The 15575-nt window shown below is 35.6% G+C and overlaps 1 protein-coding gene across 1 annotated transcript in view; it reads left to right on the top strand.

Annotated features, from left to right (window-relative positions):
• The window catches only part of KBTBD12 (kelch repeat and BTB domain containing 12), an 81264-nt gene that overhangs the window by 19580 nt on the left and 46109 nt on the right, over positions 1-15575 (top strand). Inside the window, exons 3-4 of the mRNA XM_074198423.1 lie at positions 428-698; positions 7630-7780. Coding sequence (XP_074054524.1) covers positions 428-698; positions 7630-7780 — 422 coding nt within the window. The remainder of the gene's footprint in view (positions 1-427; positions 699-7629; positions 7781-15575) is intronic.

The raw sequence follows: 15575 nt of genomic DNA, 5'->3' as shown, positions 1-15575 counted from the left end.
GCCCATTTTCTAATCTTAATAGGGTTTCTTGTAATTGTTTTCTCTCCAGAATTGGGAAATCAAGTCTGGTCTTTAATAATTTATGTTTCTCAACTTTCTGCCTTTTTTTTTGTCTCAGCTTTTTCTTCTCTTATCAGTTCTACAAACATTTATTAATCACTTACTATTCCCTTTGCCAGGCACAATTATATTACTTTTATTTTAAAATTGTTCAGATAGAAGTTGTCATACTTTTTATGTACATTCCAAAAACCATTTTGGCAATCTTGGAAAGAAAATCCTTTTTTTCCCCCTTCAGTGTGAATAACCATATCACATTATTTATGATTTGGAAAGGGATTTAAGTAGTTTTTCAAGGGCAAGATGTTTTGGTGTCTAGCAAGCAATGTCATCTCTAATCTCATACTTTCTATCTATTCACTTACAGGTACCACAACAGGGGAAACAAATTTTGGGAAAAGTTATGTGCCACTGAGTTTCGGGAGCTCTATGCATTTGGCAGTGTCTATAGTGACCTTTATGTAATAGGAGGACAAATGAAATTGAAAAACCAGTATCTTGTGACAAACTGTGTCGACAAGTATTCAGTGGAGAATGACAATTGGAAAAGGGTGGCTCCTCTTCCAATACAACTAGCTTGCCATGCTGTGGTAACAGTGAAGAATAAACTGTATGTGATTGGAGGATGGACCCCACAGGTGAAGAAATTTCCTCTATATCTAACCAGCATGTTTGCATGCAAGCTGTCTTCTCAATTTAGAATGCTGATATATTCACTGAAAACTAAAACACTGTGCTTTCACAGGTTAAAAAAAACACAAAAACAAAAACTTTCCCTATTTTAGAATGTTAAATGTAAAGCTTACATAGGCATATAGAAGACTAATTAAATTTTAAAGTGAATTCAACATAGAAATGAATTCAGTTAACATTTAAGCTATGTTCCCCCCCACACCTTATTTGTCTTCCTATTTTTGCTCCTTTCAAAGATATGTGTGTTAAGGGACCTGGAACCAGGAAGAACTGAAACAAAGTGAATACCTGGGACAAATCATTAACTTTTCAAGATTGGTGTCCTTATATTTAAAAACAAAAGGAAATAGACTAGATAGCCACAGCTCATTTCACATTTCTATAATACATACAATTGTCTCATTTGACCCTTAGCATAATTCTATTAATTGGTTAGAGAAAATACTATTATCCTGTTTTATGGGTGAGGTAACTAAATGTTAGAGAGGTTAAGTGAGACCAGATGATTAGGTATCATAGGGAAGATTAGGATCCAGGTCTTTCCAATATTCTGTAAAACCAGGAGAGGAAACATTCGGCCCTTGGACCACATAAGGCTTTGAAATCATTTGATCTGGCACTGCCAAGGCAACCACAGTGGGGGGGGGGGTTTGAAATTTAGCAAATCTAGGAGCTTTTTGAGGGTGAATTAATTAAATGTTTGACCAAATATGATGTTATAAATATCCAAATGGCCCCTTGGCAGAAAGGTTTCCCATTCCTGTGTTCAATCCTAGTGATTGAGAAATTTCAAAGAAGGGAAACCACTTTTGAGCAGTTCTAGTCATTTCAAAATTTGGCCTAAACTGGCCTCTTTGCCTCAATATACATATTACTTTTAGTTTTACCATTTGGGAGTCAAATCAGAACAAATATAAACCCTCTTTGATGTGAAAACCCTTCAAATATTTCAAAAGCCATCATTGCTCCTTTAAGTCTTCTTTTCTCCAAGATAAATACCACCAGCTAAGTATCATCATTCCTTCAACTGTACTTTGATGAGCAGGAGTTCAAGAGCCTTCACAATTTTAGTTACTTCCCATCTTACTGCTATCACTGCTAAAGCAGAGCATCCAAACTACATACAGTAGTGATCCAAATGTGATTCAGCTAGACCAGAGCATAGAAGCAGTAGCACTTCCCCAGTTACAGACATTGGGATTTTCTTTCTATTAAAAAAAAAAATCACATTGGACTTTTTTTTGGCTTTTATATTACCCTATCTATTCATACTGAACTTGAATCTACTAAAACCCACATATCTTTTTCAGAAAAATTTTATGTTGCCACTTCTTCCACAATATTTGCTTGTAGTATTTATTTTTCAAACTCAAGTACAAGATTTTACCTTTAATAAGATCTTGTTAAAGTCTGCCCGATATTCTGGCTTATCAAGATCTTTTGGGTTCCTAACTCTATTAACCAGTTCATCTACAAATTTGATAAGCATATTAACTATGGTTTTATCTGAATCACTGATTAAAATATGAAACAGAACAAAACCAAGTGCCACTTCCTGGGCAACTCCACTAGAGACCTTCTTCCAGGATGATATTAAACTGTTTTTTCTTCAGTATTTTTTTGTATATCTTTCACCAAGCTTTTGATTTGGTTTTCATGATTTTTCTGCATCGCTCTTATTTTTCCTCCCAATTTTTCCTCCACTTCCCTTAATTGCTTTTCAAAGTCTTTTTTAAACTCATCCATAGTCTAAGCCCATTTTCTATTTCTCTTGGAGGTTTTAGATATGGAAGCTTCAATTTTGTCTCCATCTGAGTATGTGTTTTGTTTGATCTTCCATGGGACTAAAGTAACTCTTCTTTTTCCTGTTGTTTACTCATTTCCTCAGCCCAAGACTAATTTACAGCACTTCCAAGGCTTTAGGGTTTTTTTGGGGGGAGACACCCTACTAGGACTTGTATTCCTCCAAGTTCTTAAGCTCTGTAGCCTGTGCTTTGATAGGTTGATGACCCAGTACTTCTCTCTGCCCTGGGGCTATAAGGAGGCACCCAGCTTGGTTATTTAGTAAGGAAGCCCAAACTGAAACCTGGGTCTGAGTGTAGACAAAGAGCAGAGTCCTACCCCAGGGAGGGCAAAGAAATCTCTGCAGACTTCCCTTACCATCTCTGGGGGTGCAGGCTGATTTCTCCCAATTCTCACTGCAGATTCTGCGGTCGTGCTCCTCACTCCACATTCACCCAGGTGCACCAGAGTTCTCTCACCACCCCTTCAAGCTGCTGTGGATGATCTCTGGGCTGGGCTGGGCTAGGCTTCACCATGGCTTTTTTCCCAACCCCCTGTCCTGGTGAAACACACCTTTCCTGAGAAGTCCTAAATTATCTCGGACTGGGAAAATGGTATCACTCAGTCTTTCTGTGGGTTCTGCTCCTCTAAATTTTGACTAGAGCCATCCTTTGTTTTTTGGGGGTTTGGGGAGTCAGAGTTCTTAGGAAATGCTGCCTTCACACCACCATCTTGGCTCCGCCCCGATATTAAACTGTCAATAACATCTAAGTTGACATCAAATTATTAAACTAATTAGGATCTGGCTGGTCAATAAGTTCTGAATGTACTATGCTAATGTCTAGCTCTCATCTCTCCATCTTTTCCACAGGAATAGTTTGAGAAACTTTGTTAAATGCTTTTCTAAAATCTTAGTAAACTGTTGTATACCACATTCCCTCATTTTATAATCTAGAGTTCAAATCTGACCTCAGACTCTAGCTGTATGATCCTGGGCAAATCACTTAACCCTCATCTGTAAAATGATTTGGAAATAAAATTGGCAAAACCACTCCAGTATCTTTGCCAAGAAAACCCCAAATGGGGTCAAGGAGAACCAAAATGACTAAAAACAACAATAAGATCTTGTTAAAAATATGAATATGAATCTAGCCTTTTGTAATCTATTCTTGATGAGTTTATTGGGTTCATTAGGTTCACTACTTCCTTATCTAGATGTTCATGAACAATCTTTTTAATAAACTGTTAAAGCATTTCCCCAGGAAACAAAATCAAAATAACTCCACTCTTTATCCACCCCTTTTTTAAATAATCAAGATATCTTGTCGTTCTCCAGTCCTCTAACACCTCTCCTATTCATCATGATCTTTCAGAGATCACTGACTTTTGCAGCAATGTCATTTGTCATTTCTTTCTATAATCTAGGATACATCTTTGTCCAGTAACTTAAACTTATCAAGGACAACTAGATCCTCTTATTTTCTGTGTTTTTGTCTTGGGTAACAGCCCTGTTAACTATTTTTGTTTTACTATTTTCAGCCCAAATATAATTTTTCTTGGCAAAGAAAATAAAATTATAATCTAAGCATCTTTGTTTTCTCTATGTAATATGTTATCATCATTCCATCCACCCTGAACAATGATCCTAATCATTCTTTGATTTCCAAAATAGCTTAAAAATTGTTTTTTGTCTTCTTTAGCTTTCTTTACCATTCTAAATTTTAATGCTCCTGATATTTTTTATAAAACTGGTCAGAACCATACATACTTTCTCATTCACCTTCTATTACTTGCCCTGGGTGCCTATCATCATATAGATATATAGATATGAGTATAGATATATGAGAGACATATTCCAGATGTGTGTGTTTTTTTTCCATCTAAATTGGTCAAGCATTTCTCTATGGATCTATATCAGTCTCTTTAGACCAATCTGCCTATTCCTGTCCAATGAAATTGCTTCTCTTTTTTGGCTTTAGACTTTCATTCTTAGACTAAATTCTGTAGAAATTTTGTTTCTGGAATTCTTCCTATTATTTTTCTAAATGCTTTGGAACCTACTCTCCCAAAAGCCTGGGTAAATGTCAGATTGTCAGACCTCTTCTTCTTTATGAAAAACTGAAAGGTTGAATAAACACTTTTTCCCACTCTTCCCAACTTTTCCACCCCCATTGGCCAAATTTTCTTTTTGGAAGATACTCAGATCCAGAATAGATATTTCCCCTTATTGGTTCCTATACCTTTTGAAGGAAGAAATCATCATGGAGGAAAAGTGAGGAAATTATTAGTTGAATTGCTCCTGACAGAAAGAGAGCTCCCATAGATTCCAGATCTACTACTAAATTCTACTCCATGATGGGCTTGTGATCTGTCTCCCAAACTCTTCATCTATTTCTTCTTTCTAACCTGGTGGTCTATAGTATATGACAATGATAATATAACTTATGTTTCTGCCTTCATTGATCTTCATCCAATGGTCTCTACCACCCTGAGTTTCTTCACATGACTGTATCTTCTTAGTATAATCCATTCCATCTCTCTCCCTAGCCATTTACCTGATCCTTTTAAATAAAATAAATTAGGTGAAGTGACTTATCTACAATCAGACAACTGGCTTTAGAGGCAAGTTGGGATCAGAACTCCCAAATCTGTGCTTTTTTCACCCTAATATGCTGCTTCTCCTCTTGGACAAGATTTTGTTTTGTAAACAGTTCCATATACTTCATGCCTTACCTTCCTTCCTTTCCCCAGGAAGGACTAGTGGGAAAGAGGACTACTGACCCATCTTCCCCATAGGGTTACATATCAACAGGACTTAATGATAACCATGCCTAACCTCAAAGGCAAGCCTGTGGGAAAGATTTGTTGAAAGTCAGATTTTTCTAACCTTCTGACTCAGATTTAATGAAGACATGTATGACAAGCAATAAAGATAATTTATTTCTGTCTTAATATTTTGTTCCCCAATAGACTTGAAAAACTTTTAATATTGTCTTATTCAAAAAAAGATTCAATTTGACCACTTAACCACCGTGAATCACAAAAGTTTTAATCTTACCACATTTTATATTCTGAATTTGAAAAGTGTTATATAGTCTTCATAAGGCAGCTAGGTGGTGCTTATTAACTGTGTGACCCTAGGGAAGTCACTTAATCCTGTTGGCCTCAGTTTCCTAATCTGCAAATTGAACCGGAGAAGGAAATGGCAAACCACTTTAGAATCTTTATCAAGAAAACCCTAAAGGGAGTTTTCAGAAAAAAACAACTGAACAACCACATAGACTTCATATTAGCTCATTTTCAAGGCTTCTCAAGTTCATTATAACTAAAATTATTAACTAATCATCACCTAAAACAGCAATTATAATCAGAATTTCCATGACAAAGCTTCAGAAAAACAATTCAGGATCTATTCTTTTGCTAAAAAAGAGATCGAATAGTTAAATAAAGAAGGAAATTTAGAATAAGAATGCATTTAACATATTGGTTTGCATAGAATCTTTGGCTTTAAAAAGCAGAAATGTAGAACTTTATTATGCAACAGTCTGTTATTCAACTAGGCACCTACTTCTTATTCCCCCACCCCAAGTTCTATATTACTTCAAAAGAGATTATAAATAACTTTCACTTTAAGTAAATTCTCAAAATCCAGATTTACAAAAAAATTATGAGATGATTATTCATTTCACAAAAGAACACTTTATCTAAGGATTCACCACAATGTCATTTTACATAATAATCTCCATTTAGTGTATTTTAGATATTTATTTAATTTACAAAAATTAAATTTGAAGACAGCTTTCCTAAGACATATCCATTGTCCTTAAACAAGAAAAAAAATTTGGTTGAAAAACCCTTAGATTTGAAAGCCCAGCCAGGTCTGTGAAGTATAATGGAGCCTCAATATAGCCTCTGAAGATATAGCTATTCAACTAGCTTGATAGCTAGTGTGTCCTTGATGAAAGTAAGTGAACATGAATAATTAGAAATTATTTAGACATGTAATCCATTTATCCCTGGTTGTTGATTCATGGGTCAGAACTTGTGATTCAAACTGCTAATGGATAGAAATAAAGATAGAGACTTTCTTTTAAAATTTATGTTATGAGCTAGACATAAAAGAAATAGTTTTTTTGTTGTTCAGCATTCATTCAACAAATACTTATTCTTCCTATTTTCTTATTTCTATAATGACTAAGATGTTTGTTACTGAATATGAGTGTGCTCCATACAGTAGTGGATGACAGATTGTAGAGCCTTTCTCCAATGCATTTGTGGCCTTTATATGTGATCCTTAACTTCAACCGGGGCCCTAACAATTTCATTATGCTTCCCTTTGCCCTCTGAATTTCAAACATAATCCCAGGATTGAAAAGTCTAGACAGACACTCACAGTCACTAAAATGAGACCTTCTTTCTTCAATTCCATACTTATTCAGGTCCTACAGCATTCATGGCACATTCTTCCATAACAGAAAGGACAATTTCTTTCCTTGAGGAATGTATAAACAATAGAGCCAAGGTGTACAAAATTTTTAGTCAAACACTAAAAAAGTCTTTCTGTTTAATAAATTCCAGTTATGAGAAATTATAGTTGAAAGTGTATAGAAAATTTTTAAAACAAAATATTTTTGCCTAAATAGATTTGCCTAAATAGATTTAGTATATGAAGAAGAAACCTTTTGCAATATGGAAGTTTTGCCTTTCAGGTCCCGTCTTCAAAGCCACTACTCTATAGTTTAACAAAATAGATATGTGCTTTAAAAAATTGGCTGAAGAAGTTTGGCTTCATTTTTAAGACTCAGTTGCTGCTTCACAAAAAAAAACCACAACTATGTTATGACAGTGTTATAATCACAGCTTGTTTGTTTTAACCTAGCATCTCAGCCCCACTGGGCTAAGATATAAATTCATCTGCTCTTGACAGTGCACTTATAACCACACGTCATGGAGAGTTGGTGAATTTTAGTGAGTCTGAGTCACTTCAGCTCATGCTATTTATCTACTTGGCTGTCCAGTTTGATTAATTGCATTCGTGTTCTCACATCCATCTCTAAATGGTAAGTTGTTATATAGTTGTCATATTTCATACAGATGGATCTCCCTGATGATGAACCTGATCGATTAAGCAACCGACTGTTGCAGTATGACCCTGGTCAAGATCAATGGAGAGAGCGAGCACCAATGAAGTACTCTAAATACCGATTCAGTACTGCGGTAGTCAACAGTGAGATTTATGTTCTGGGTAAGGAGAAAAAGATTTTTTTAACTGATAATATAACCACTTTTTCTTTTCTCTAGCTTTTCATCTCAGTAAAATGAAAAACTCTTCTTTCCTTTTGTATCATAAGCAAGGGCAAGTAGAATTTGTTGTAGTGTTATTCTCTTGTTTTCTAGAAACTAGGTAGGTTAAGTTGAATCACATGTATTAATTTATATGTGCCTGGTGGTTTTACAAAGCCCTATGCATGTATTGTTTCAATTGATAAAAGTCTATTGTCTTAATAAAAGCAATTTTTGTTAATGATACTCTAAAGTGGACTAAAAGATATGGAAGGAGATGAGAAAGATACAGACTGACAATATTAAACTGGGAATGTGTCTTTGTCTAGATTTCTTGTCAGCAAAAAGTGACCTCATAAGTCCTAATACAATCATCTATGCTAATAGTGGAGATCAATACCATAAGAAATTGAACCAGGAACATAGAATGTCAGAATTGGAAGGGGTTGATTTTCAGAGTTTTATAGTTGGATGGAAACTGAACAGCTATCTAAACCAAAGGTTCTTAACCTGGGGTCACCAAGAACCTCTGGACTCCATGAATAGATTTCAGGATATCCATGAACTTGAATGGCAAATGTATTATTTTCTCTACCATTTACCTGAACATTTGCTTTTCTTTCAATAATTTAAAAATATTCTGAGAAAAGGTTGTAGCCTTTGTTAGACTCTAAAGAGTTCCATTGCACAAAAAAAAAAAGAGGTTTAAGAACTCTAATCTAGGGGCAGCTAGGTGGTGCAGTGGATAGAGCACCGGCCCTGGAGTCAGGAGTACCTGAGTTCAAATCCAGTCTCAGACTTAATAATTACCTAGCTGTGTGGCCTAAACAAGCCACTTAACTCCATTTGCCTCCTCTAACCCCCCTCTAATCTACAACTATGATGTATTTAACTCCTCTCAGCATTCAGAGTTCAAGGACAATTCTAAAAGACTTGTGATAAAAAAAAAAAGCCATTCACACCTAGTTTAGAAACTATGGAATATGAATGCAAACCAAAGCATACTATTTTTGCTTTTTTAAACTTGTTTTATGGTTTTTTTCTTTCTTATGGTTTTCCCCCTTAGATCTGATTCTTCTTTCACAACATGACTAATATGAAAGTATGTTTAAAATGATTGTACATATATAATCTATAATCAGATAACTTGATCTTGTGGGGAGGGGGAGGGAAGGAAGGGAGGAAGAAAAATGAGGAACCCAAAATCTTACAAAAAAGATGAATGTTGAATTCTTTGAATGTAATTGGAAAAAATAAAATAAAATAGCATTAAAAAAAGAATTCTGATCTAGACCTAGTCCATACCTGAAATTCTTAATATGACCATCATTCCATTATGTTCCCATATGATCATTCAACCTCTGTTTCCCAATCTCCAGTGAGAAGGACCCCAATACCTCCTGAGGCAACCTATTCCACTCTAATTGTTAGAAAGATTTTTCAGAGATTAAGCTTAAATTCATCTCTTTGCAACTTTTACTCATTTCTCTTTATTCTGACCACTAGGTCAAAACATAACAAGGCTAATCCATTTCCTCATGATGGTTCTCAAATATCTCTTGAGTATTCCCTTCTCCACATTCAACATTTCAGTTCCTTCAGCTCATCCTCATGGGATGTAGATGGAATGTTTTTCACTATCCCTGATTGTCCTCCTTGAGGTATTCCACAGATCGTGGAATATTTGTAAACTTGAAATTGAAAGGAATATGGTGGTTTGGTAGAGGAGTGGGTTTGGTAAGGAAAAATAAAGGAGTTTGGTTTTGGAGTAGTTTCCTAAACTGCAGCACATCAAAATCCTTGGAACTTTTCTAAACTTCCATCTAATCATATTTCCCTGATCTTGTAATTTTGAATTCAAGTTTTTAAGCACGTGTTAGACTTTACATCTATCCCTTCCAAGTTTTATTTTAACAGATTTAACCTAACAGTCTAGCTTTTCAAGGATCCTTGACTCTTCACACAGTGTATTAGCCATCTCTCCCTGCTTTGAACCATTTCCATTACCTATATCTGAGTCTCTGATGAAAATGTCAAAGACCTGGGCAGCTAGGTGAAGCAGTGGATGGAGCACCGACCCTAGAGTTAGGAGTACCTGAGTTCAAATCTGACCTCAGATACTTAATAATTACCTAGCTGTGTGGCCTTGGGCAAGCCACTTAATCCCATTGCCTTGCAAAAACCTTAAAAAAAAAGGAAAGAAAAAAAAATGTGAAAGACCAAAGATAGCATCTTAGGGCACTCCACTAGAGACCTTTTTCCAAGTTGTCTTCAAACTCTTTGGATGTGCCCGTTCAGTCACTTCTAAATCCACTGTACTATTTCTTGACAAGAGCAGCCTGAGAAACATTGTCTGAAGCTTGGCTAAAATCTAGGTAAATTACATCTGCAACATTCCTCTGATTTAACAGCTTAGTAATCTTATGTGTATGTTTCTTTAATGAAATTAGTTTGACGTCCTGCTCTTGATGAAACTGTGCTGGCTCACTATGATTACTACTTCCTTTTTTTTAATTAAATTTTATTTTATTTTCATAAAGGTATGCCTTCTCTTCTTCCTACCTCCCCTTCCCCACACTGATAAAGCAGGAAAAACAAAATTCCTCTTACAAAAATGCAGCAAAACAAAGTCCTACATTTACTATATCCAAATATACACAACACATTTATAGTTGTGGTAGTATTGTTTAGCGCGCACACACATACACATACATATATGTGAAAATATATACATATATACACATACATTTAGGGTTATATTGTTAATATTATATATACACACATGTAACATATATATACATATACATATGTAGCATATATACATATGTTACATATATATATATATATATATATATATATATATATGCATTTAGGGTTGTGTGAGTACTGTCTGAGATCAAATTTAGACTCAAATCTTTCTGACTGCAAATCTAGTGCTCTTGCCACTTCATCACCTAACTATCTCCCATTAGTTATTTTTGTTTTATCATGTTCCTCCTCAGCAGAAAAACCAGGAGCTAAAGAAGAATTTCTGCTTCTCTTTCACATCAGTTTTCATTGTGATCATACTGAATCTTCTTTAACCCTCCTTTTTCCCCAGTATTTCTTAAAAATAATTCTTTTGCTATACTACATTTTTCTCACCTGTGAAGAATTCAAATTCTGTTTTTCCAGATTTATATATATGTATGTATATATATATAATATATATATATATATACTATATATACCATCTTCCATTTCCTGATCTTGCTTCAACATGTGCAAACATGTTCTAAAAACCTGAGTTGGTTGCTGAGTTTCCTGTGTATCCATATTGTATTTTTTAGACTTTGGAGACCTAAGGCCAGGGAATAGCTTGAGCAAAGTCATAGTAGCAGAAGTAAGTATGATATGTGGAGGAAAAAGTGACCAAACTAATTTGATTGCAATGGTCAACTTATTCCAACAATTGTAGGGTGACAGATAAGACTCAGCAAGGAACAACAACAGTTTAACCAAACATTTGTTAATAAAAAAGGAAAATCCTTTTGTACAGACTTAGAAATAAGCTTGAGATCAATTATTTAATTATCTGAGTGTTTGCTTTTTTTAACCTTGGATCATTTAGAAGGTAGTTCGATACAGTGGGATTTAGAGTTAGGAACCCAACTCTAGTTTGACAAGATTGATCAAAACCTTGCTACTTTCTCCTCTCTGAGTCTTTGTAATGTTGCTGTTTCTAGGTTCTCCTCCTACCTTCCTGACTACCCCTTCTAAGTCTCCTTTCCTAGTTCATCATCTATAACAGGCCCAGTAATTGTGGGTATTTCCCAAGACTCTGTCCCTCTTCTAATCTCTCACTAGTGGCGACTTCATCAACTCCCTTGGTATTGGTTAATTTTTCTATATATCTGATTCTTAAATCTAGATTTCCAGCCTTGCCAACATCCTGAACTTCATTCACTTATCTCTAGTTGTCCATTGGCTAGTTCCAATTGGATATTCGATAGGCACCTCAAATTCTACTCCAAAGCCAAACTCCACTATCTTTCCTTACCAAACCCACTCCACTACCAAACCACCATATTTCTTTCAATCATCAATCACTGCACTTCCAGTAACTCTGATTAGCAACTCTTCACATTCACACATGACCTATCCAATCAGTTGCCAAATTGGGTTATTTTTCATTTCTACACCATCTCTTGCACCCTTCCTTTTCTGGTCCTCATATTGACACTACCTAGTTCAAAAAAAGGTGATGAGAACATCACCTTTCCCTTAGACGATTAGCTCCTAATTCATTTCTCCCCTCTCCAATCCATCCCATGACTAATCAAGTGATTTTCCTAAAAAAGTCTAATTAATTGTTTGATTTCCCCATTCAAAAAACTCCAATGTTCGCTATTAACTCTAAAACTAAATATAGAAGCTCCTTTGTTTGACTTTTAAAGATTTTCACAAGCCTGGTGCCAAACTATTTTTCAATGTTATTCTATATGATTCCCCTTCCCATACTCTAAAGACCAGCCAAATCAGCTTTCCCACAATAATCCTATCCCTGTGACTTTATCCTGGCTAATCTCCATCTTTAGAAAGGACCCCCTCCTCCCCTCCACCTCCTGAATTCCTTTAAAATTCTGCTGGAGTGCCACTTACTACATTAACCTCATCCTCTGACTCTTATCCCTCTGTTCTTGTGGTTATTGTTGAGTTGGGTCTGACTCTTTGGTACCTTGTGGGCCACAGAAAATAAATTCTGTCCATGTGATTTGCTAAGCCAAGATACTTGAATGCTTTGCCATTTCCTTCTCCAGTGGATTTAGATAAATACAAGCTAAATGACTTGTCCATGATTCCTCAGCTAGATAAGTTTTTGAGGTCAGAGTTGAATTCAGGTCTTCCTGACTCCAAGCGCAGCACTCTTAACTGCTGAGCCTCCAAGCTGCCTTCTGCCAATCCTCTCTCCTTAAAAATTTATCCTAAATATATTATTATATTTTGAATATATTCCAAATTTATTTAGATGTATTTTTGTATTTGGTCTCCCTTGAATAAATGTAAGATCTTTGAGGGGTGGAGCTGTTTCATTAATGCATTGATAATTCTAGCATCTGTAGTACCACATTGTCTGGTATATCAATAAATCAGTGCTTATTAATTGACCTGGGTGTGAATCCCACTTTGGACAAATCACTTCTCTTCTCTTTCTGGGCATCAACTACTCATCTATAAAATGTGGGAATTGGAAGAGATAGCCTTTAAAGGTTTCTCCTATGAGTCAGTGAAATTAAGAATTAATCGTATTGAAACAACTGAAAGACAAAAGGGATTCTTGCAGCTATTAAATGAAATAGAAATTTTAATAAGGTTTCAGTTGATAAAGAACCTGAACATGGAGCCTCCTAAAGGGAGGGACAGAGCTGAACTAAATGCTTGGCTTACGCAAAATGGAAAGACTACTCATCCTAGAGAAGGAGAAGAGAATGGAATCTGCCTCCATTTTGCTTGGACAGAGCTGAATTAAATGCTTGGCCTAAGCAAAATGGAAAGACTATTCATCCTAGAGAAGGAGAAAAGAATGGAATCTGCCTCCATTTTACAACTCTTGGTTTTTTGCCCTCATGTCCATTGAAATGAGAAGGGCTTTGCCCAAGATTATACAGCTACTAAGTGATGACAGCCAGATTCCAATCTTAATCCTCTGATTACAAGCAAGTACTCCTTCCAATAGAATGGACTACCTCATGTGTCCCTCACAAGAACTGTCCTTTATATATTAGCAATAAGCCAAACTTAAAAATCTTGTGGTCCCTGGTCATGTAATCCTTGTTGAGAGACAGAAGACTTCATGGTTAAGATCCAGTCCATGTCTTTAATCAATTCTCAGAATTAGGGTTGATTATCCAGTTTGTAGATTCAAGTTCCTTTCCTTTCCCCCTCCTGCTTACTTGTCATTTCACTTAGGAACCAGGGAAATTAAAGAATCTACAATTCCTATTACCCAAGGGGTTTTTGTTAGTTTGTTTTTCAATAGATCTGGTAGAAGTGTTGGTTGGAGAAGGGGTATTCAATTATTAGTAACAATGGGGATTGAATAAGGCATTGATTTCTGGAATATCTATTTTGTTCCCTCTTCCCTGAGAAGCCTGAGAAATGAAAAGTTGGCTTTATAATCCTAGTGGTTTGGTTTGAAGGAGGGTATGAGAGACTGTGACATTGTGACTAGAAATTAGCCTCAGAGCCAGGAAGACCTGGTTTATATACCGTGGCATATACCATCTGTGTGATTCTAGCCATGTCATTTACATCTCTGTGTCCCAGTTTAAGATTATCTGATACCAAGAAGACATATACCTGCATTTGTAGAAGAAAGAAGAAATTTTCTCTTCTGGGAATTCCCCATTTTAATGAAATCCCAAGTCTATTCCCCTATCCTCTATAATGCCAAATTAATTTTTAATTTCTTGGATTTCATCATTGGTCATATGATAATAATATAGTAATATGAAAATCATGAATAGTTACAATCCATATTTTAAAAAATTGGAGTTACAAAACATGTCATTGGAACAGAAGGCCAAAGATGTTCTCTATGCTGTGAGAACTTAATTGGGAGGGGGGGAAAAAACACAAATGACTAGAAGAAAACAGTATTAAAATTCAAAATTAGTCCTGTGTAGGAAGTGGGAAAAAGGAGGCAGCAAGAGCCTAGAAAGCTTGAGGAGAAGATGCATCAGGAGATGTGTGAATGAAAGCAGACCTCCGCAAAATGGAAGAGGAAGAAGGGGCATTTTTGGAATGAGAAGAAAGGATGCATGAGTATTCGTGCCTGCATACATATATAATGTCAAAAGATTAATTCAATGGGGAAAAAAACTATTTTAGTATCAGGGTTATGATTCAAATGGAAGGTTCTAGTGTGTAGAGGTGGTGAGCAGATAGTGTTTTAAGTTATAAGAGGGAAGTTGAAAAGGAGTATAGAAGAAGTTTGATGAAATAGTGAATAGAATGCTACATATGATGTTAGGAAGACTTGAATAAAAGTTTTGGTTCAAATATTAATAGCTTTGGGACCTTTGGTAGACAAGATACTTAACCACTCTTTGCCACCATTTTCTCATCTTTAAAGTGAAGGTTGTTATAGCATCTACCTCATAGTTATTCTAAGCATCACATGAGATAACATGTAAAGCTCTTTGTAAACATTAAAGTATTATATTTTGGTATTGTTATTGAGTCACTTTTCAATCAAATCTGATTCTTTATGGTCCATTTAAGGTGGCAAAGATCCTAGAGTGGTTTGCCATTTTCTACTCCTACTCATATTACAGATGAGGAAACTGAGCCAAACAGAATTAAATGACTTGCCCAGGGACACACATCTAGTAAGTGTCAGAGACCAGATTTGAACCCAGGAAGAGGAATCTTTCTAGCTCCCAGCACTCTATACACTGTGCCATCCAGCTGCCCAAAGTGCTATATAAATTTTAGCTATTGTGGTACTTGAATTCCCAGAGGGCTCTACATTCAAATTGCTCATTATGTAGTCTATACTTTAAAACTTCTTTAAAGTTTAATTAACTAAATAAATTAATATCTATTGTCTTTACTTCACTTTCATTTCCAAAGACATTCCTTTCCCTTCTCTAACCCAATGAACCATCCTTTGCAACAAAGAATTTTTCAAAAGAGGAATAAAACAGCCCAGTAAAAATAATCAACATATCTAGAAACAAACCTAACTACATATTCAGTGTTCTACATCTTTAGTC

This window comes from Macrotis lagotis, chromosome 8 (genome assembly GCF_037893015.1).
Source record: "Macrotis lagotis isolate mMagLag1 chromosome 8, bilby.v1.9.chrom.fasta, whole genome shotgun sequence".
In the NCBI taxonomy this organism is placed as follows: Eukaryota; Metazoa; Chordata; class Mammalia; order Peramelemorphia; family Peramelidae; genus Macrotis; species Macrotis lagotis.
The sequence above is the reverse complement of the archived record's forward strand: the minus strand, read 5'-3'. Positions and strand labels throughout refer to the sequence as shown.